The 24447-nt window shown below is 36.5% G+C and overlaps 1 protein-coding gene across 5 annotated transcripts in view; it reads right to left on the bottom strand.

Moving 5' to 3' along the window:
- Positions 1 to 24447, bottom strand: part of TENM2 (teneurin transmembrane protein 2) — a gene marked incomplete at its 5' end in the record, with an annotated part of 970964 nt that overhangs the window by 31114 nt on the left and 915403 nt on the right. For all 5 annotated transcript variants that reach the window (XM_081316730.1, XM_081316731.1, XM_081316732.1 and 2 more), the window contains 4 exons: positions 9032 to 9267; positions 15526 to 15701; positions 21872 to 22746; positions 23209 to 23363. In XM_081316730.1, the coding sequence (XP_081172856.1) occupies positions 9032 to 9267; positions 15526 to 15701; positions 21872 to 22746; positions 23209 to 23363 (1442 nt within the window). The remainder of the gene's footprint in view (positions 1 to 9031; positions 9268 to 15525; positions 15702 to 21871; positions 22747 to 23208; positions 23364 to 24447) is intronic.

Raw genomic sequence — 24447 nt, 5'->3', positions numbered from 1 at the left:
CTCAATTCTTTTGCGCTCAGCCTTTCTTATGGTCCAACTTTCACTGCCATACATTGCAACTGGGAAGACCATAGCCTTGACTATACGCACTTTTGTTGACAGGGTGATGTCTCTGCTTTTTAGTGTGCTGTCTAGATTTGCCATGGCTTTCCTCCCGAGGAGCAAGCGTCTTTTAATTTCTTGACTACAGTCCCCATCTGCAGTGATCTTGGAGCCCAGGAAAATAAAATCTGTCACTACCTCCATTTCTTCCCCATCTATTTGCCAGGAATTGAGAGGGCTGGATGCCATGATCTTGGTTTTCTTAATGTTTAGTTTCAACCCAACTTTTGCACTCTCCTTCTTCACTCGCAACAAGAGACTCTTCAGTTCCTCTTCACTTTCTGCCATTAGAGTGGTATCATCTGCATATCTTAGGTTGTTGATATTTCTTCCAGCAATCTTAATTCCAACTTTTGATTCATCTAGCCCTGCCTTTCTCATGATGTGCTCTGCATATAAGTTAAATAGGCAAGGCGACAGTATACAGCCTTGCCGGACTCCTTTCCCAATTTGGAACCAATCAGTGGTTCCGTGTCCAGTTCTCACTGTTGCTTCTTGGCCCGCATATAGGTTTCTCAAGAGACAAATAAGATGTTCTGGTACTCCCATCTCTTTAAGAACTTGCCACAGTTTGTTATGATCCACACAATCAAAGGCTTTAGCATAGTCAATGAAGCAGAAGTAGATGTTTTTCTGGAACTCTCTAGCTTTCTCCATGATCCAGCGTATGTTGGCTATTTGATCTCTAGTTCCTCTGCCTCTTCGAAATCCTGCCTGTACTTCTGGTAGTTCTCGATCCACATACTGCTGGAGTCTAGCTTGTAGGATTTTAAGCATAACTTTACTAGCTTGAGAAATGAGTGCAATGGTGCGATAGTTTGAACATTCTTTGGCACTGCCTTTCTTTGGAATTGGAATGTAAACTGATCTTTTCCAATCCTGTGGCCACTGTTGAGTTTTCCAAATTTGCTGGCAAATTGAGTGTAGCACTTTTACTGCATCGTCTTTTAAGATTTTGAATAGCTCAGCTGGAATACTGTCACCTCCACTAGCTTTGTTGTTGCTCAGCTTTTCTAAGGCCCACTTCACTTCACATTCTAGGATGTCTGGCTCGAGGTCAGTGACCACCTCATTGTGATTATCAGGGACATTAAGCTCATTCTTGTATAGTTCTGTGTAATTTTGCCATCTCTTCTTAATCTCTTCTGCCTCTGTTAGATCCCTGCCATTTTGGTCCTTTATCATGCCCATTTTTGCATTGAAAGTTCCCTTCATCTCTCCAATTTTCTTGAAAAGATCTCTGGTCCTCCCTATTCTATTGTTTTCTTCTATTTCTTTGCACTGTTCATTTAAGAAGGCATTCTTATCTCTTCTAGCTATTCTCTGGAATTCTGCATTCAATTGGGCGTATCTTTCTTTTTCTCCCTTGCCTTTTGCTTCCCTCCTTTCCTCAGCTATTTGCAAAGCTTCCTCAGAGAGCCATTTTGCTTTCTTGCATTTCTTTTTCTTTGGGATGGTTTTGGTTGCTACCTCTTGTACAATGTTGTGAACCTCTGTCCATAGTTCTTCAGGCACCCTGTCTATCAGATCTAATTCCTTAAATCTATTTGTCACCTCTACTGTATATTCAACGGGGATATGATTTAATTCATACCTGACTGGCCTGGTGCTTTTCCTTACTTTCTTCAGTTTAAGCCTAAACTTTGCAACAAGAAGCTCATGGTCTGAGCCACAGTCAGCTCCTGGTCTTGTTTTTACTGACCGTATAGAGCTTCTCCATCTTTGGCTGCAGAGCATATAGTCAATCTGATTTCTGTGTTGACCGTCTGGTGATGTCCATGTGTAGAGCCGTCTCTTGGGTTGTTGGAAAAGAGTGTTTGCTATGACCATCGTATTCTCTTGACAAAATTCTATCAGCCTGTGCCCTGCTTCATTTTGTACTCCAAGGCCAAACTTGCCTGTTATTCCGGTTATCTTTTGGCTTCCTACTTTAGCATTCCAATCCCCCATGATGATAAGGACATCATTTTTTGGTGTTAGTTCTATAAGGTGCTGTAGGGCTTCATAGAACCGGTCAATTTCATCCTCTTCAGCACCGGTGGTTGGGGCATAGACTTGGACTACTGTGATATTGAATGGTTTGCCTTGGATTCGAACTGAGATCATTCTGTCATTTTGAGGATTGTATCCCAGTATTGCTTTTCCTACTCTTTTATTGACTATGAAGGCTACTCCATTTCTTCTGAGGGATTCTTGCCCGCAGTAGTATACCTGATGGTCATCTGAATTAAATTCACCCATTCCTGTCCATTTTAGTTCGCTGATACCTAAGATGTCGATGTTCAGTCTTGTCATCTCTTGTTTGACCACGTCCAGCTTGCCTTGATTCATGGATCTTACATTCCAGGTTCCTATGGAGAAAAAATCTTTACAGCATCGGACTTTCCTTTCACCACCAGACATATCCACAGCTGAGCGTCCTTTCGGCTTTGGCCCAGTCGCTTCATTCTTTCTGGCGCTACTAGTACTAGCCCTCTGCTCTTCCCCAGTAGCATATTGGACGCCTTCCGACCTGAGGGGCTCATCTTCCAGCGTCATATCGTTTTGCCTTTTGGTACTGTCCATAGGGTTTTCATGGCAAAGATACTGGAGTGGGTTGCCATTTCCTTCTCCAGTGGATCACGTTTTGTCAGAACTCTCGGCTATGACCTGTCCGTCTTGGGTGGCCCTGCACGGCATAGCTCATAGCTTCATTGAATTACGCAAGCCCCTTCGCCACGACAAGGCAGTAATCCATGAAGGGGACATAAAGTGTATATATGTATATAAAACACAGAAATGATGTAATGACAAGAAGGATTGTCAGACCATTAACACCTTGTCCAAAGTTTTAAATAATAAAATTTGTTACAAAATTAAAATAAAAAAAAACAAGGATTTTGGAATTCAGTCAATTCTACATGTCAGCTGTGTTCTGCAAAGAAATTGTTTGTTTTTTAAAAAATCATCCTTAGCTTAATTTCATTTTCTCAGAAATAAGTCACCAGGCCCCCAGTCCAATCCAATAAATTAACCTTATTTATGCTCTCTGAAGGCAATGTTTGTGAAGTGAATCCTGAAACCAGAGAAGCTGGATGCTTAATTTTCTCTCTCTCTCTCAGAATAGTAGGGAAAGAAGACACAGTTTGCCATTTCCTTTTAGTCACATCCCTGCTAGTGTTTCCTTCAGATATGCAAGACAGTTTGACAGGAAAAGATTACCTTTGTTCTTCCTAACTTGAAACCCACACAAGGCAAACTCTGTCACTGACTGTCCTTTTCCTCAAGCACCACCTGTGTATATGAACTGCTTTCCCTTAGTACATGTCTTTGCAGCTGACACTTTTAACACCTGATTAAACAGCATAAAGCATAGCAAAATGCCCATCTTTAACAATCTATTTGCTTGTGTGTGCAACTTAATATATAAATGCAACTATATCAGTGAAAGGTTAGGTATAGGATTTTGTTTATTCCAGATATTTAATGCTTTGCTCCATTATTGCCCCCTCGGTACGCATTTAGATTAGATTTCTATTCACTTCACCACTTACGTCATCACTCTATTGCCAAGGCCGCATTTTGTTTTGGTATAGAATATGGACAGGAAAAGCAAAAGGTTGACCAATACGGTACTCCTTGACTCATGACCACAACAGAGCCCCAAATTTATTTTGCTAAGTGAGACATTTGTTAAGTGAATTTTGCCCCATTTTACGATCTTTCTTGTCACAGTTGTTAGATGAATCACTGCAGTTGTTAAGTTAGTGACATGGCTGTTAAGTGAATCTGGCTTCCCCAGTGACTTTGCTTGTCAGAAAGTCGCAAAAAGGTGATCACATGACCCTGGGGATGCTGCAACAGTTATAAGGGTGAAAAATGGTCATAACTCACATTTTTCAGGGTCGTTGTAACTTTGAATGGTTATTGAATGAACTGTTGTAAGTCAAGGGTTGCTTATGTTTGATCAACACTAATTAGAAATGTAGTTAGCTGTTTTCCTAGTGCCAAGCAAGGTGTTGGCCAGGAGCAGGTAACTTCAAGAAGAAAATGAAAAATGAATACAGTTCATTGCAAGTGAGCCACTTGTAAGATAGATGCTCAAAGGATCATCTCTCTGAGGATGAGAATGACAATTTTCCTCTGGTTTGACTGCAAACCATGGCAATTTTGTCCAAGAATGTCATTGCTAGATATGATGCCAAGCATTATACTAAAAATCCATCATCCCAACTTTCTGAAATTTATATTAACATTTTATTGGTAATTACAAGTACATATTGAGACCATTAGCAGCAAGGGAGGGAAATAACCCTATAAACTTCAGAATCTAATCAAATGCGTTGATTGCGAATAACAACAATCTGCACTTCTGATACTTGAGCAAACTAGACCAGTGTATAATTTAATATAGATATAAATAATTTTGAAAGTATGCTTGTTTACTCTTACCATCTAAAAATTCTGTACATCAAGGTTCAGAAGCAAGAACTTCCAATTCAAAAGATAGTAAAACTATAGGAAGCTTGAGAATTCTTTTTCTTTTTTAATTCTGCAAATGTTATAAGCCTCTAGGTAAGGTAAAGGTAAAGGTTCCCCCGCACATGCGTGCTAGTCGTTTCCGACTCTAGGGGCCGGTGCTCATCTCTGTTTCAAAGCCGAAGAGCCAGCGCTTGTCCGAGGATGTCTCCGTGGTCATGTGGCCGGCATGACTAGATGCCAAAGGCGCACGGAACGCTGTTACCTTCCCACTGTAGTGGTCCCTATTTTTCTACTTGCATTTTTTACGTGCTTTCGAACTGCTAGGTTGGCAGAAGCTGGGATGAGTAACAGGCGCTCACTCTGTTACGCAGCACTCGGGATTCGACCCGCCAAACTGCCGACCTTCTGATCGACAAGCTCAGCGTCCTAACCCACTGAGCCACCGCGTCCCTTATAAGCCTCTACACTTATTTAATTAGTTCACATCCAACCTATCTATCCATTAAAAATCTGGCAAAAATTAAAATAAGCAAATGCTACTTTTTAAGCATGGAATTTTGCAAACTCTGCTTTTATTTATTAGTTAGCATTCGTTTCCTGAAATTCATCTTACAATGTTTATACGAATACAGTGACATCTCCTGCCATTGTAAGGCCTCAACAGCATTTTCCATTTGGGGATTAGTACAGATATGCATGTGAGAAACTAGAATGGTAGTACAATCCCCATCTTCTCATGTACTGTGATCTCAATACATTTGCCTTCATTTCATCCACTTTTTTATATAAACAAACCTGAGTTAACAGAAATCAGATGCAAATACATTCAGTGCTTTCCCTCTTGTTTTCAAATTGTACTTTTAGTCCATTCAACCTGTTATAATCTCGCAGTGATTTTCATTTAAAAGAGCTAAATGCATATGTGATTACTGTAATAGGAACTAACACAAAACAATTAAATACTGAGGTGTTGAAAGATGAAGTTGAATTGGATTTACATGTGCAAAAAAGGAAAAAAGAAAGTGAAAAAAAGAGAGAAAAAAAGAAAGAGAAAAATTGGAAACCTTAAGCCTGGGAAGAAATCAGCTGTAAGACAAATACATTTAACTTTGCTAATTACTGCAAGTGACTCTATTAAGATTTTACTACTTTGTGCCAGGACATTTATTTAAGGCTTTCACTTGTTATTTGAGAATAGCTGATTTCATGGATGAAAAAAACCCCCAGCATAAAGTGGCTTCTCTTAATAATTAGCTTCTCAAGTGCAGCATTTTACACCCATCAGTTATATGCTTGAAATGAAGACATTTATGATTGAATCCCAAATGTCTTCATAGTTTCACTTCTACTGCTACAAACTGTAAGAATTATATGACCTTCAATTTAGCCATGACTAAACATTCACAGAAGGCCTTTGCACAGCTCCATTTCAGGTGCCAGCTGTGTCCCTTCCTGGAATGGACAGCCCTCCAAACTTACCCACATCACCTCATACCTTAACTATTGCATTACATAGGGTTGCCTTTGAAGGTCACTCAGAAACTTTAATTGGTCCAGAATGTAACAGAGTGGGCAGTGGTAGGCTGGGTTTGGTAGGCCATTTAATCCCACTGCCTTGCAAACCACACTGGTTGCCAGTATGCTTTTTGGTACAAGTGAAGGTGCTGATTATCACCTATAGAATCCTACCTAGCATAGGGCCTGGATAGTTGAAGGACCGCTTACCTTGTTGCATAGGCAGTCTTCAATTTACAACAGTTCATTTAGTGATGGTTCAAAGTTACAATAGTATTGAAAAAAGTGACTTAAAACAGTTTTTCACACTTACAACTGTTGCAGCATCCCCAGGGTCCCGTGATCAAAATTGACATGCTTGGCAACTGACTCATATTTAGGATGGCTGCAGTGTCCCACAGTTAATGTGTCAGAAGGTTATTGTGACCTTCTGACAAGCAAGTCAATGGAGAAGCGAAGATTCACTTAACAACCATGTTGACTAAGTTAACAACTGCAGTGATTCACTTAACAAATGTGGCAAGAAAGATCACATAAGGGGAAAACTCACTTAACAAATGTCTCACTTAGCAACACAAATTTTGGGTACAATTGTGGTCTTAAGTCGAGGACTATCTGAATTTTATCCTATTTTCTTTGTCTTGTATGTCACCCAGAGTTAGTTTGGACTCAGTCAACACCAAAACAAACATGACAATAATGAGACTTGTACTACCACCAACATTCTTGTGTGCCAGTAAACATAAAAAAGGCTTTTGGAGTATACTTTGAAACATATCTTAATAAAGTACACAAATATTTCTTAGAAAACACAACTTAGGAAAACTGGAACAGTTGCTTATTTTTTTTAAAGGTAATGCTGGGCATCACTCAATGAAATTTGAAAAGCAACATATATGATGCTTTGAATTCTACATTGGTAAGTAGCAGAGAAATTTGTCGCCACATTTTATTCTTATTCCATCTCTGATTATTGGATTTCTTTGGACGACAGATATTCAGAGAATATAAATATATATACCTTATTGTGTGAGAGCCATTCTCCATTTGTCATTTACAACATTACTGGCGATCTGATTTGACTCCTGCTTTATTTTCATTGCTCCAAGTCTAAACTCTGGCAATGCACAATCAAATATGGCAATCAGCTTTCAAAGTCATGCTTCCACTTTATATCTTGGTTACTGCATTATCATATACCACAACCAGATCTTTTTCTTTATGCAATTCCTTTTCTTTGGAAATTCAGATCAACCAAAGGCAAGTCATATGGTCACAATTGCAATATTATATAACATCGTACCAATATAGATCCTGAACTAATACCAGCATGATTGAACTAATATGTACAAGTGACACCGGTTTCTTTGACTGCTCTTTCAGGAATGCACCTCCAATCATTAAGCAAGAGCCCACATACTGGAAACTGTAATTAGCTAGTAAGGAAAAGTGAAATGAGTATTCAAACAGTGAACACCCCAATAGGAATTGTTATAGTAGCTGGCCAAAGTTGCAACAGTTTTATTGGCTGTCTGCTATGAAGGCAGCAACAATGTCAGATGTGGGCAAAAGTCGACTTGGAGTCTGGATGTATTTTAGGATAGAATCTTAGAGTGAACACTTTTTTAAATTTAATTTAATTTTATTAAATTTATATACCGCCCTTTCCCAAAGGACTCAGGGCGGTTTACAGGGTATTTAAAATCAAACAGTACAAAATACAAAAGTTAAAAAACAATTAAAAAAGATTAAATTATCCCTTAACTAAAATCCTCAGTTAAAAATTCTCAGCCTGGGCCGGAGAGCTCAAAGAGCCAGGTCTTCAGGTCCCGGCAGAATGAACGAAGGTCAGGGGCGGTCCTAAGCTCCACGGGCAGCTGGTTCCAGAGGGCAGGCGCACCCACAGAGAAGGCCCTCCCCCTGGGTGCTATCCGCCGGCAATCTTTTACCGGCGGCACCCTGAGAAGACCCTCCCTGTGCGAGCGCACTGGACGAAGGGAGTTTGATGCTGGCAGGAGGTGTTCCCTCAAATAAATTTTCAACTTTTTTTTTTGAGATTTAACTGCTAGATGTCCTTCGTTACACCGTTTTTATTTTTATTGATACTGTATCATTTCACAATTGTGAAGTCGCTTTGGAAGTCAGTATATCTGAAAAACAGTATAGAACCAGCTGCCGGTTGAGCTCCGGATGGCACCGGATCTCCGCTCCTTCCGGCGCGGGTTAAAGACCCATTTATTTGAACAAGCTGGCCTGGCCTGATGGGGAATCACTTAGGGTTTTAATATTTATATATATTTTTTATTGTTTTTATTGTGGGCAATAATTTAATTCTTTTTTTAACTTTTGTACTTTTGTAGTTTTAAGATATGCCCTGTTCACCGCCCTGAGTCCTTCGGGAGAAGGGCGGTATAAAAATTTAATAAATAAATAAATAAATAAATATGCTTTATATACATTTGTATAAGCCTGTTTCTTCAGAATTCCTTAACGCATATCTTTCTCATGCTGGGGGATGAAGGGGTTCCTCACCAGCATTTAAAGAATGATTTATGTTATTCATTTATAACCATTTCCACAACTCAAAGGGCAGTGAGCCACTGGCCCATCCTTTCCCTTTGGTAAGAGCTTTCCTTTTCTAGCTAGGTTCAGTTATACAGGACTACTATAGCCCAGTAGGATGAATGGGAAAGAAAGGAGGATTTTACAAGGTGATGTGTAAGATAAGAGCAAAAAGGACGAATGTTCCGTCTTTATACATTTGGTCTAAATTCCCACATGTGATCATGGATTCTCTGTAGTGGAAGGCCTGGATCTGCTTCTTCATATGTCTCAGAGAAGTCATCTAGTTTTCTGAACAAATAACATCTGACATGCTTTCAGATTTTGAAAAAAAGCTGTAACCTGTACTTGAAAAGAATAATTTGAGAAACAAATTGATTATAGGACTTACCCTGAGCTTTCTTCCAAACACAGTAACTTTTCCTTTAATTTGCTCCTTTCTGAGGCGCCACTCTATTGAATTTAAGCCGTTTTCCATTGGCAGTGAAATATTGCATCGTCCTATTACTGGGGTGACAGTCCCAGCTAGGACATGTGGTTCACTGTGGAAACTAATACTCATCCCATTTGCATACATCACTCGCAGGGTGCCATTACTGTAGAGCTGATAGCTGTTTCTCACTTGATCTGGATCAATCATTGGGAAGAAAAGAAATATTCTGTAAATCTTACAAATAAATGTTTTACCTAACTAGCAAGGTTTTCATGATCTCTCTCTCTAGCTGTCAGATGACATATTCCTACAATTACTATTTGTGTTTAGGTAAGGCAGATATTTCCAATGTTATTGATTTATGTAGCGAGAAATACGATGAAATATTTGAAGCCTAAAGGCATATCAGGTTATTAGAATTAAATTTTCTGTTTGCTCCTTAGTGGTAAATCACATATCAATTGATTATTATAATTATTATTTTGCAAAATTGTGAATACATATATAATTTGAAAAAAAGTTGGTGGCAAATGATTTAATTGAAGTGTTGGGTCAGCAAGATATCTATTCAACCCAGAAATATCAAAAGAAGTAGCTACAGCTTTTTTTTTTAGACAAAAGACAGATTTGTCTCTGTTCTTTCTATACTGCCTTCAGTGCTCCCTTAACAGATATATAGCTCAGTTATAGATTAGGTTTCAGTACTTAAGGCATGATGCTCACACAGAATGAGCTGCCAGAGTCAATCTTTTGTATGAGTGTCACTTTTCATTCTGCCTTAAAGAAACATTACTAGCCAGCCTGACATCTGGCTTTTTATTGACTGGCAGAAGTTTCAAAAATAAAACTTGATATTTATGACTGTTATATTCTTGACTGGCTGATCTAGTTTTCAGAATAGTAAAAAGGAAACTCCTGCAAGATAGTAGACAGCAGAGTGAGCAGCTGCCAGCAAAGAACCACTATCATCTTGTTATATATATATATATATATATATATATATATATATATATATATATATATATATATATATATATATATATATATATATATATATATATATATATATATATATATATATATATATATATATATATATATATATATATATATATATATATATAATCTGCTAGAGAGAAATGAAAATTCATAACCCTGGAAAATAGTCACTGGTTTGTGAGGAGGTTATTGTCCCATAACAATATTTATTTTAATGGCACTATTTTAAATTTTAAAACAATCATCCGCAAAAGTCTTTTCATTCTAGTTTAGTTAACAGTGTCACACTGCATAGGCAGCATTGGATAATTTCTTTAAGGTTTCCATTATCTTCTTTGGAGAGCTTTGCCAGTGATTACATTTAAACTTGTCTTCTTAAGTTGAGAAATTTAATTACCTCCAAACAGAACGACTAAGATGGTTCTCTTGGCAAATGTCTCTTGAGCAAACATATTGCCAGAAAATGGGCTCTTTAATGTGCCTAGGCAAGAGTTAATACAGAGAAGAAACAAGAATACAAGTGATTTCTTTTGTCATTATCTATGTCACAAGGTTTCTATTTCTGTACCAACCATGCCATGGGAATTTTTAAGAATAGAGATCCCAGAAAACAGAATACCCTACACAACTACAATAATAAAAAAATGGAAAATAAAAGACACCTTTAGAAGGAGTTATCTGACTACAAACAACTCTAGTGTTCTTTTAGATGTCCTTTTTCAGATCTTTGTAAAACCACATATATGAAAAATTGCCAGGCTAACAGTCTTGAAGTATAGTTTTACTGAAGACAGCATCAAACTTTGCATGCACACTTTGCAGATGGAAGATTTTACTAACAGTAGCAAATTGGATGAAATCAGCTCCCTATAATTACAGATTGCTCTGAAGAAAGCAAAAAGGCAAATAGGGTCCTTTGATGCTTATTATGATAGCATCAACTATTTATCCTTAATTTGTTAACTTCATATAATGAATTTAAATTCTCATCATTTTGGCTCAACAGGGCTAATAAGATTTTCTTTATATATATAAAAACACAACCTTTTGTTCTGCCTCATCTTGGCAGCATGTGCTCAGATTACATGGTTTTCAGTCCTTCTACTGTAACTGAATTAATCATAATTAAAAGACTGCCTTAAATGATAAATAATGCAAATACATGCAGCTCTGGGTGTAATTGGTTTTGTATTCATACATCTTCAGGACTGTTGAGCAACTATCACAGGAAATAACAATTTTCTAACAATTTTAAGGAAACAGTTCAAAACAAATCAATAAGGGAATTACAAAGATTGTAACTGAAGATGCAAACCAGATAAGTAAATTTGCAAAGGGATAATAGAACCTTTAAATATGTACATAACAAATGTAGCTCAGGATTCAGTATACTGAGGTTATGGAGTGAGGAGCATAGGATTTCCTTGTTGCAATCTGCTTGAGAAGAATTGCTTAATTTTTTTCACAAAGCCATATAAATCTTCCAAGGAGTGATATTTAATATTCATGCTCTGGGATGAAGAACTGTGCCCAGTTTATATAATAAATATCTGATGTTTTTGGTGTGCATAGTAGATGGACCTGATTTAGCAAGAATTTATACAATAACAATGGAATGAGAGAGATAGGGAAATATATATGTGAGAAAACTATTCTTTGAAAATGTGAGTTGTTGCTTAAAGAAGGGGAAATCCCATTCTTTCTTATTGCAGAAAATGTGCTTTGGTATCCTGAGTTTATATACATACATATGTTGATATAGGAAAGGATTCTAGAAAATAAAAAATGGAATAATACAGTAATATGTAAAGGCCCAATTATGAACCACTTCTTTAGGTTCTGAGAGTATTAGAGGTGTTTTGTCCTTGTGACTGTTGTTAAGATGATCTATTGATTTATGATTTTTTTTTAGGTTCAGGATACTGTGTATGTTCTAACAAACTTTTCATATTGTGAAAGCTGCAACAAGTCCATATTTGTGATGGGTTATAAATGTGTAAATAACTAAGCAATTCTCTTTCTATAAAATCATAACAGTTGTCTTGAAATTTTCGCTAGTGAGAATAAAGTCACCAAAATAGTTTCTACCACAATAAAATCACTTATTTTACAGGCATGCACATTGGCTGACATAATAGGTAGTTTTCTAATGATTTAATATCCACTAAATAAATTGATTGAAAAGAGTTTCAGGAACCTCACTCAATCACCTGTACAACTGACTTTCTTTATATCTGAACTAGACTGTATTGTTTCTCTGGGACACACATATGTGTGTGTGTGTGTATTGGGTATATGCATAATTTATTTTATTTATTTATTTTTTGTCATGTTTATGCAGTATATATTGGAGATGGTTACCCCTTGAGAGCTGTATGCAACGAAATCTCATTTTAATGTATGCTGATTAGCGTACATTTAAAATGATAATAAAGTTATTATTCTCTTCTATTTGATTCAGAACTAGACAAGGCACACAGCATACACAATCAAGAATTTCACCTGTAAATTGAGCACACTGAGTGGACAATTGATATGATTTGTTTGTATTGATGCAGAGACACAAAGCTTGAAATAGGTGAAATATTTGTATTAACCAATGAAAAATGTCAATGGATATCTTTAACCAACTTCAGTTGTCTCTCCATATGGAAAAATTCTGACGATTGGTTTAGAAAATGTATATATAACTCTAGGTAGTGGTATATATAACTCTGGGTAGTGATATAGTTCAATTGTAAAAAAGGCATTATTTCAAAGATAATCCAAGAAATTTTAAACTGGAAGTAACAAGTTTCTATTTTGTATCATGTTACAAGTAGAACTTGAATAGGAATAGGACATAGAGAAAACAAGATGGTGCCTACAGACCAGGCAAGTAATCCCTGAGATCATGAATCTTTTGATAGCTGTTAAAATCAGGCTGGAGACTTTATGTTTTTCTAGAGTCACAGACAGAAATGTGAACTGAAGAAACACTGACATGGGTCAAGAAGCTTATTTGATTACAAAATACTAGAGATTTCTGCATTTGGAATGTTAAAGGTCAAAAATTGCCACAGATCTCTAATTATGAGAAAGAAAGTAATGAATAGTGTGTGACAATTGTATTAGAGCATACTTTCTCCATGCAAAGCTTTTTCAAATTTTGGCAACTTGTGCAAGCCTCATTCAAAATAACTTTAATGTACAGTAATTCTGATTTCATTTTAAGACCCCTAAGTCCTAAATAATTTTTTGTCTGGGTACATAAAACGATAGGATTTTTGGAAGAAGAAAAAGACCATATCTATCAAAAGATGTTTTGACTGATGATCAAATGATGATGTTATTGTTTATTCTCATGCCAATAATATTAAAAAATCTGTAATGAATTTCAGACACATTATCTACATTTAGTCTCCAGAGAATTTTAAGTTAAATGCTGAAAAGGCATTTGTTGTTGAAAGGAAGATAATCTATATGAGATTTGATTTAGACAGGAAAGCAGTCAAGGGAAGCCAAGCATACAGGTGCAACACAAAAAGAGTCTATCATTTGTCATATAGTAATAATATGTTCATTTGTCAAACAAGAAACGTCAGCCAGGGCCCGCATGGAAATTTCACAAAGTAATTTAGCAACTGAAATGAACAGAACATATTTCCCATTTACGTAGTTATACTGATCAACTCTCTGTCACCCAGTTCTTTTAGGATATCATCAGGATATTGATAAATTCTAATGAAAAAGTGGACTATTTCCTCAATGATCGGTCTTAGCTGGAATAATTTTTTCAGCAGATCTAACAAATAATAGGCAAGTAAATTATTAAGATTAAAGGTGAATAGAGGATGAAACTGCAATCTTCTCTTCAAAGAAATAAGACAGTTGAAACACTGGAAAAAACAGGATTCTGTATTTCAAACATTATAGAATATTATTTAGATGGAGATGCTAATAGAGCGCATGGATAATTGGCTTGAGTAACTCATATTGGCTTTAGTGATTGAAATGGAGTAAATGTCAATCATGTAATCAACAATAAAATTGGGTGTTGGCCTTATGTGGAAATACAGTAGATGCTTCAGCTGGAATGGACAGTGAAGTTTACATTTCTAGGACGCACTTCGTCCCTTCCTCCTCTTTCAATTGGTGAAACTAGAACCTGACAATATGAAACATAAAATTGGCTCCATTGGTTTTGTAATCCTTTAATTACTGCCATGATTATTAAGTTATTTAGCATTTGAAATTGCCTAAAAATAAAACAATTAAAATGGTTTTTCCATAGAAGCTAGAGGTTAATCCCACTACTGTTACTGCTGCAATTAAATATCATGGATGGGATTGTAAGCTATTTCTCTGCTATTAAGATCAGAGGCCTTCAAAGATCACTTCCTGAGGAAGGGCCCCAAATGAACAATAATTTCTATGAATTTGATTTATCAATTTCTGACAATGAGCATAGGAGAAACCTTATACCTTTGACATGGACAAAGTAACTATAAAAAATATGTGCCTTAATTCTACAGCTGCAAAACTTGCTGTACATTAAACATATTAAAAATAAATAAAAATGGTTGCATTTATAGCCCCTGGAAAAAGTCCATGAGACTGACAGTTCTTCCTAGGAAAGAAATGATGTGAAATAGAACCATATTTTTGTTTGCTTGCTTGCTTTGCTTGTATTTGGCTTTAGTTGGCAAAGGAGTACAACTACATTTGTACTGAAACAGAACACGTATTGCCATGCTCTTCTACAAAAGGTGGCAGGAATGAAGGGAAGTCTTCTGAACCAAGAAATAATGATGATCTTTGAATTAATATTAAATAAAAGTTAGAAATATCAAGTTTTTAAGCAGACCAAGGGGTACTTAAACATTTGCCCACTGGCTGTTGGGCAATTTCAGTATATTCATCTGCTGCCGGGAACAAATTCCCATCGTCCAGTACGCTCACACAGAGAAGGCCTCCTCAGGGTACCGTCAGCTAGGCAATGTCGGCTGGCGACCCCCAGGGGGAGGGCCTTCTCTGTGGGAGCGCCAGCCCTATGGAATCAGCTCCCCCCTGAGCTTCGGATGGCCCAAAACCTCCAATCCTTTCGCCGCGGCCTCAAAACACTCCTGTTCCACCAGGCTGACCTGGACTGACAGGCATTTTAATTAATTATATTTAGAATTTTTAATTTATTTTTTAATCTTTAATTTTAATTTATTGCACAGATGATTTCAATTTTATTTTTATCTTGATTTCTGTACTTATTATATGTTTTGTTGTTAGCCGCCCTGAGTCCTTCGGGAGATAGGGCGGGATATAAATCCCATAAATAAATAAATAAATAAATAAATAAATAAATAAATAAATAAATAAATAAATAAATAAATAAATATTTCTCTTCTGCTGTTGGTTATATTTCTCTTATTGTTACTCATACAAACTGTGTAAAGTCTGTGGGAAGTGTATCTCTGTACCTTGAACAACTGTGTAGGATGCCTCCACAGAGGAGAGATTGGTAATTACTGTGACATCATCATCACGGTTGGAGTTTTCAATATCTATAGTAATAGACTTTTCCATTTCACGATGAAGGCTGGTTACTACACCGGTAGGGCGAGTTACATTGGTAAGGCGTCCTTCATGGTCATAACTAAAAAAAAAGAAAAAAGAAGAAGAGAAATCTCATATAAATGGCTGAATCTGAGCTAAATCATACATGCACTACCTGGACTTTAAAACAAATATTAAACAGATAATGAAACAAATCTATTAATCAAAGACAAATAATTGGAATAAAATCTTTAGTATCAAAAAATTACACAATTTTAAGAATACACTATTAAGTTCACAAACCAAAGAAAATTGGATGTATGATCAAAAAGATGATTTACTGGAGCTAGATATCTTTGGGAATTTCTTTCCCCCCCCAAATAATCATCCCTGGAAAATTATTATTGAACCCTTCTGATATATTTACAAAATGTAATCACATCTCCCATTCTTCTATTATTTGTTCTTTTTACATCTCAAAATAAATATAGCAATCTTCCCCATACCAGACATTCATTCCTTTCTTCTTTTAAACATAGGCCGTCAGTATTTCATACAGTATATCCATCTTGCAAATAGGTTCAATTATTTCACAGGCAATTCAACTAGGCAGGCAGAACCAAAACCATGCTGACAAAACATAGAGACTAAAATGGAAGATATGTAACTTGAGCTGGCCACGAACAAGGAGCATATATCGGAGGTGGTGACCCTTTGAAAGCTGTATGCAACAAAATTTCATTTTGAGGTATGCCGATTGGTGTATATTCAAAGTGACAATAAAGTTGTTGTTGTTGTTGTTATTATTGTTATTGTTGTTGTTGTTGTTATTATTATTATTATTATTATTATTATTATTATTATTATTATTATTATTATTATTATTATCCAAAGCTGCCTTTAGAATGCCCCCTTTTTTGCTATCAATACCCTATAAATGGTGGAAGGGGAACACTCATCTGCCTAAGGGCCTTGGTCACTGATTCATCCAATGGCTCCAAAGGCCCTTTAAAGGATACAATATTAGAGCGCTAAATAATAACCAAAGGCTGCAATTCTATAGTCCCTAGTCTTTTTCCTCACTAGGATTTAATGTTATATAGGAAATGTATGGAACCAATAAAGTGACTTGAGATATAAGCTCACATAACAATTTTTTGAAATGCAGAGGTAAATAATAGGGTGACTAAAACTGGTACCCCAAAATTCCAGATGACCACTAGACAGTAAACGGCAACACAGAAAAACACAACTCTGCTAACATCTGTTGGTCATTGATATTTTTGTATTTCAGATCAAGTAGTACTACTATATTTGCTATTTTTGCAAGAGAATGACCTTAAATACCAGCAATTCCTCTCTTGTCAGGAGAAATAAATAATTTTGATATTTCTTTTTCAATTTAGCAATTTTGGGGGTAGTATGTATGTATGTATGTATGTATGTATGTATAAAGCTTTGAAAAGAAGGAAGGAAAAGAAGGGAAATAGTGAAATATTAATGACGTACTAATAATAGATAGTAGCAAATTATACAATTGTGTAAACTCCTTGAGATATGGGGATAGAGAATTGTCCAGACAGAAAAGGAAACAACAGACTGAATATCATATGGGAAGAGCAGATGACCTGGAAAAAAAAATCTTGCCATCAGGTGGGAAAAGTGTTCCCTGACTAGTTTGCAGCAGAAGCTGGACAATATGACTTAATTATCCAATGGATTGAGGCAGGAGGCAGCTGTAAAGCATTTATTGCGCACAGTAAGTATGATGGAGCAGGGATCTGATGAGTGCATGGGAGGAATCAGCAGCCACGAGACATGAGAGAGCTATTAAAATGCCACGATTAAGGTATATTCCTAAAGGAGGGAATCATATGGGATAGTCACAGTCAGTATATTATGTTTATTTCTAAAATATGTGACAATTATTGCTTCGGGTGTTTCTAATGCATATTATGCTTGTCTATGTTTTATTCGGAGACTTGCAATGTTTAGTAAAGATTCATGAGTTATGTCTACGCTAGTGGGATGAGCCAATAGTCATTTCAGAATGAAAAATTGCAGAGGACTTGGCAGAATTTCTGCAATAGGACTACATGGTTTGCTCCTGTTCCAAAGCAAAAAGGAAGGCTCTACGCCATTCTTTTCTGCATAATTTTACTCAACTACATTTAATTTTTTCAACATTTCAAAATAATAATAATAATAATAATCAGATGCCATCCATTCTTCTCATTGGCACCTTATTCTTCAGGTTAACAATTTGTGTGTCTTTTAAAAGTAACGCACACACATACACCCACCCACACACCATTTACCAGTGTTCTGCATGAATCTGCTACCTAACTATTATTTTAATTGTAAATCTTGGCTGCTCATTTTAAAAAAAATCACTTTATTTACCTTTATTGAGGTTGTTTTTTTTTGTGCACTGCCCAGAGTCACTTTTGGTGAAATGGGTGGTTAGATAATTTTTTAAAATAAATAAATAAATAAAATTAAATAATCTGACAGCTGAGGAATTGAACATCTGTATGCCTAAACTAATAAAGCTAAAAAAAATCCAAATAAAAGCTAAACAAAGAAAACCATAATCTATGCATTCTTCTTTCTTCTCCTTTGTTGTTCAAAAACAGTATTTTGTGCTATATTGGATGAATGTCACAGATACATCATAAGCCAGTCTTGCAACCCAGGTATATTGGGAAGTTACCCATGTCACCCCTTTAATACTCTTGAAAGATATATTGCAACTTTATTAGTAAGAGCCACGGAAGCTATGCTCCTATTTAGTATTATTTTACAAACTGACCTGCAGATGGCACTGCTCAACTGCTCCAGTGACAAATTTCATCAAAGTAACAAAAATGAGAAGAGCCTTCGAAAATACTATTTTTCAATCATACCAGACATATGATTATTTATGCTCTCAAATTACATTTGTTTGGTATGAGAGTCATACATTAAAGAAAAGAACCAGGCAGCCATTAATAGTCAAAATGAAAGAAATGCTTCTTTTAGTTCATCAAACAGCATTCACAGAACATATTTGCAACAGCCATTTCTTCTGAAAAGTATAATTCTCATATCCTAGATCTGCCTACTTGAACCCACTTCTTGTACCAAGCAGTGCAAACATCATAACAACTTAGCTGTGCTAATACTAAAACAATGTTTCCTTCTTTAATCTAATAGCATTGCATTCAAGAGCAGCCACAAGGTTTACATAATCTCTTGCATTTTGCTTCGTAATATGTGGTTGAAAAACCAAGTGTAAAGTAATGGGTGGGATCTGTGCTCATTGGCTGATGCCTCTGGCCCCTCATTCGGCTGTCATTTGGCTGCTGTCTAACTAAAGAGCTGGAGGTAACAGCATTGTGCCAGTTGTCAAATAAAGACTTTATTTCAGTCATTGACCAGCATAGCTGCCGATCAGGTATGGGTAGATAACTCAGCAATGGAGAAAGGTCCTTAGATGCATGTTCCTCAGGTAACTGTTATGTAAACAGACTGGTTTAGTCTCATGTAAAACAACTATAATTAAGATCAGAATTGACAAACTAAGTCTATACAGTTCTCCTCTCACTTCTCTTTGTTTTCTGCCTCCCCTGTGGCAGAAAACACTGCATTTTGGTGTTTAAATCATCACTTTTTGAAAGAAACTGGCCAAAAGTTAAAAAAATGTTGGTTTATTAAAAAATCTTGGCTTATTGAAATTAGATAGATTTTGCTTTGGTTCAAATGTAATTAATTATAAGCTGATCTAATGATAAACTATGAACTATGGTGCTGGAGAAGACTCCTGCGAGTCCTTTGGACTGCAAGGTGTTCAAACCAGTCAGTCCTAGAGGAGATCAACCCTGACTGCTCTTTAGAAGGCCAGATCCTCAAGTTGAAACTCAAATACTTTGGCCACCTTATGAGAAGGAAGGACTCACTGGAGAAGAGCCAGTGGAAAAGATTGAGGGCAAGAGAAGAAGGAGACAACAGAGAATGAGGTGGCTGGATGAAGTCACTGAAGCAGTAGGCGTGAGCCTAAATGGACTCCAGAAGATGGTAGAGGACAGGAAGGTCTAGAGGAACATTGTCCATGGGGTCGCGATGGTTCAGACATGACTTCGCAACTAACAACAACAACAATGATAAACTAAGGATCTGAAGCTTCTAATCTTATTGTGGCTGAACCCAAGGAGAAGAGGGAAGAAGAAAGTGATAACCTTTCCCCCCAAAAAATTCAATATTTTAGCATTAGATTCAGACTGGAACATTGTGAAGAACCAAGTGTACAAATGCTCATGTGAAACAGTAAGCTCCTTGTGAGTAGATCTGATTTTCCATCAGAATGGACAATTTCCTAACCTGCAAATGTACTATAGTTTGTCTATAGCAAATCTGTTCTTAAAAGAATATTCCACTTTGGACAGTGGGTCTGAACTTTTAGCAATAGAGTTAAATAAGTAGTGTAGCCTGATTCTTAGCACATAATGTTTGCAGTCTTTCTTACAAGTAGTTATTTTATTTTTGAGTGCAAGCTCTATGTGAAGGCTAAAAAACTAGCATAGATATGTATGTTAATATTTTATCCATTTCTATCTGTGAAATGATCTTTTTGCAAATTAGTGTTTTTCATCATCAATATTTGCAGAACGCCAATTAAAAATACCAGCTTTGCTTGTGTAGTTTTTTTTTAAAACACACACTTTATCTTTAATCTGTTGCAAATATATAGAAAAAACATTTTCTTTCTCATTTAATTCCTGAAGTAGGTGCAATTTTTGGACTCTCTAGAAATAGTATGTCAGATAGATTTTTTAAAAAATATATATATTAGGATGTGATTTCCTCACTATTTGCAAAAAACAAGCAATCGGTAAATTTTATTAATGCTTTATCTGCTTTTATAGAACATCATCCCACAATCCTGACATTTGAAGGGCAACCTGAATTCCAAAAGTAACTAATATTGATAATCCCTGTGGGGAGGAAGATTACTGGGGTGTAGCCACAGTCTACTAGACAGTATAAATAGGGCAAATAAATATCCTCTATCCTGACAGACAAGGTTAAGAAAGTTTTGTCCTACTAGTGCTGGACACCAACCAATAAATACTTTATGCATTTCAGTGCTCAAAATTACATCCACTTTTACCAAGCTCCATTTTCAGAATTACCTCAAAGTTGTTTTTCTCTGGGTTGCATAGTAAAGACTATGTGGCATCTTTTTTTTAAAAAAAAATTGTTGTTATCCCACCTTTATTATTTTTATAAATAACTCAAGGCAGTAAACATACCCATACTTCTTCCTCATCCTAATTTCTCCACAGTAACAATCCTGAGAAGTGACTTGGGTTGACAAAGAGTGATTGGCTCAGGCTCACTCAGATGGCTTTCATTCCTAAGGCAGGACCAGAATTAATAGTCGTCTGCTTTATATTCTGATGCCTAACTATTACATCAAATTGGTCTATATGCATTATTTTTTATAAGACATATATTACTGCACTCTTAATATAAATAAAAATGCTATAAATGAAATATAATGGTATTATTTTTCCCCCCATGAGGGAACCAGAGGACTGGTTAATTCACTGCATGTTCTCTTACCAATGTTTTACCGTTCTTTGGCTCCTTCGTTGATTCTGTTGATTTTTATTTTTCCATAAAACAATTCAAGCTATATGAAAACAAACCCATAATAACACAATAAGAGTAAACAAGAGAATGCCTGCAAAAATGAGCGCTCTGGTTCCCTTTGGGGACCACTCAGACCTGCCTTATTTGAGCCATCCTGCATGGAAAGAAAAAAAAACCACCTTACTACCTTATTCCTAATGAAGACATATAATTATTCAGATAGACAATTAATATGGACTATAAAGATATAGGTAAAGGTTCCCCCGCACATGCGTGCTAGTCATTTCCGACTCTAGGGGCCGGTGCTCATCTCCGTTTCAAAGCCGAAGAGCCAGCGCTTGTCCGAGGACGTCTCCGTGGTCATGTGGCCGGCATGACTAGATGCCAAAGGCACATGGAACGCTGTTACCTTCCCACCGTAGTGGTCCCTATTTTTCTACTTGCATTTTTACATGCTTTCGAACTGCTAGGTTGGCAGAAGGTGGGACGAGTAACAGGCGCTCACTCTGTTACGCGGCACTCGGGATTTGACCCACCAAACTGCCGACCTTCAGATCGACAAGCTCAGCATCCTAACCCACTGAGCCACCGCGTCCCTCAATATGCACTATACATTTGTCTAAAAAACAGCCTTACTCATAAAAGGTTGTCCATCCCGTTTCATCACTTTTTGTTGCCAGGAGACCACTGCTTCCATGATATGTCATTAATCCAAGTTCCAAGGTCTGGGTTGACACTGCTTTGAGACCACCGTTGGTGCTGACAGCAAGAGTCACAATTTGATTGTCAGGCATTAAAAAATGGCGTGCAGCTCCATTTGTGTCCCGCCTAATTTTCAGAGAGTTGCCATTATTATCAACCAACTCAGTCACATCGTTATCAGCACTATAGGTGAAATTATATAGATATTCCCCTGTGACAAGACTGAGCGTATACTGATGGATACCATCAATGTTGAAGATGTACAGCTCCTGCTCTCTTGGCGAAGCAATTTCATATTGGTTGAAAGAGTTGAGGATTGGTTTATTTTTGCTGACTGCTCTGATGCGTATGTTTCCAAGGTCTGCTATATAAATTGTACCATCTGGTGCTACTGCTAAGGACGACGGGGTGTTTAAGATGGCATCAGTTGCATAAGCATCATCCCCAGCATAGCAATTACAGTTGACGTCATTTTTGCAGTCACAGTCTGAAGCTGCCCCAGCCAGGAGACAAATCTCGCCATTCGTGGTGACCTGACGAAGCCGGTTAATTTTTTTCTCATCTGTTTCACTGATGTAAAGAATGCCAGCATGTGAGATGGCAATGGCACTGGCTGACTCCAAAGCAGAATGAATGGCCAGTTTACTAAGAGAGTAGTCTATCCCAGGAACCTGACAGTGCATTGGACGACCAGCAATAATGCTAACCTGATGGTTCTCAGTGATTCGCAAAATGACATTATTCTCCAAAACATACAGTGAGTTATCCATTGGATTGACAGCGAGATCAGTTGGCCATTCCAGTCGCACCTATAGAATAAGCAACATATTACAATTGCTTTCAAAACTTTTGATGAACAAAGGTTTGTGAGGAACAGCAAATAATTGGCCAGTTTTAACGGAGTTAGTCAAGAATCAAAGCTGTATGCAGTTGTCTTAGACAATATTATTTTCAGTATTCATTAAACCTACATGCAGTCAGCTCTCTGGATGCTTATGTAAAAGATTAATTGCCCCCTTTCCAGTTAAAGGATAACCAAAGCTAATTAAACCACATTAATGTATCACAGTTCTATTTTTCTGTTGTACATATATAGAAGCTTCTGCAAAGAAGGCTTGGCTTTTTTGTACTGCTAATTATGTTAAATATTATATGTTGTATAATCAGCAATAACGTTTTTCCCCAACAGGCTAAAACGTCTGGTGTATCTTGAAGATAACCACAAGACATTTATTCATCTGTTTTATTATCAGAAACAAATAACATTCTACCTGGGTGACATCCATGCTGGAATCACAGCTCAGTGGCCGAACAGCAGTTAGGTCGTTAGAGCCTAGCAGAGTTGATATGATACCATTCTGATCAACTTTCCTGATCATTGTTGCATCAACAAAGTACATAAGGCCATATTTATCCACTGCAATACCTGCCAACATGAAACATAAAGAAAAATAAGATTTTTGCTGAAATATTTCTGAAGAACTTAGATTATACTGTATACATCATCATCTATCATCTATCATTATATATCAACCATTCCCCTGAGAATTTATCCTTTTGATGATTTGTGCTTTCAGTTTTGGCCAATTAAAAGAGTATTAAAGTCCATTATATAAACATTTTTATTTTTAATATCTATAAATGTATTTCCATTCTAATCCTAATTCAATATGAATTCTTTTCTTTTTCCTTGTATTTAAAAAAGGTTATTTATTCTTTTTTTTCACAGTACAAACTACATTCAAATAAAACATAATTGGAATAAAGCTTTCATATTAAGTTCAGAAAATTCCACGGTCTGTGCCATTTGCTACCATGCCACCCTAAGCTTCTTCAGATTTCTTTTTGCCATTCTTCCCTATATGAAAGGGATATTCCAAGCAAACAGTAATGTTGCCTAGAATCTGAGATTTTTTATCTTCCTCAGTGTTCAACAAGCTCCCTATGCCACCCAATTTTATCTATTGCTTTGATCTGTTTTTTCTTTATTAAAAATAATTACATGGAAAGAGGACATTCTGCAAAGAAAAACACACATTTCCAGCATTACTTTTATTTCCAAGAATGCTTCTACACTTTGGTAAGTCCTATGGGTAGTGTTAAAAAATAAACATGGTAGGTGTGTGCAGCTCAGCATTTTGTTTGCAAATATGGTTACCTGTCTGAGGTTGGAGAAAGATAAAGAAGAGGGGTAGGAAGTGACAGAGAGTACGGGAATCAACTTTTGCTAAGTTCGCTTTTGGGTAAATGATTGTTTTGTGAGAGCATCCAAAATACATTTTTGAAACTAGTGATTTTCCCAATGATCCAAAAAGATTCTTGACCTACAACAGCCAAGGTAATCACTTATATGTTTGGAACTAGGAACAAAATTTAGTTTGAACAATTAAGGAAAGCTTACCATAACGGTACTTTCAATATAAGTTAAAATTATTTATTCATTCAATTTGGAAGCTAGAATTTATACATGGCCATTAGGTAGCAATTTATTTTATTTAGTATTTCTTTAC

This window comes from Vipera berus (genome assembly GCF_964194415.1).
Source record: "Vipera berus genome assembly, chromosome: 2".
Lineage (NCBI taxonomy): Eukaryota > Metazoa > Chordata > Lepidosauria > Squamata > Viperidae > Vipera > Vipera berus.
The sequence above is the reverse complement of the archived record's forward strand: the minus strand, read 5'-3'. Positions and strand labels throughout refer to the sequence as shown.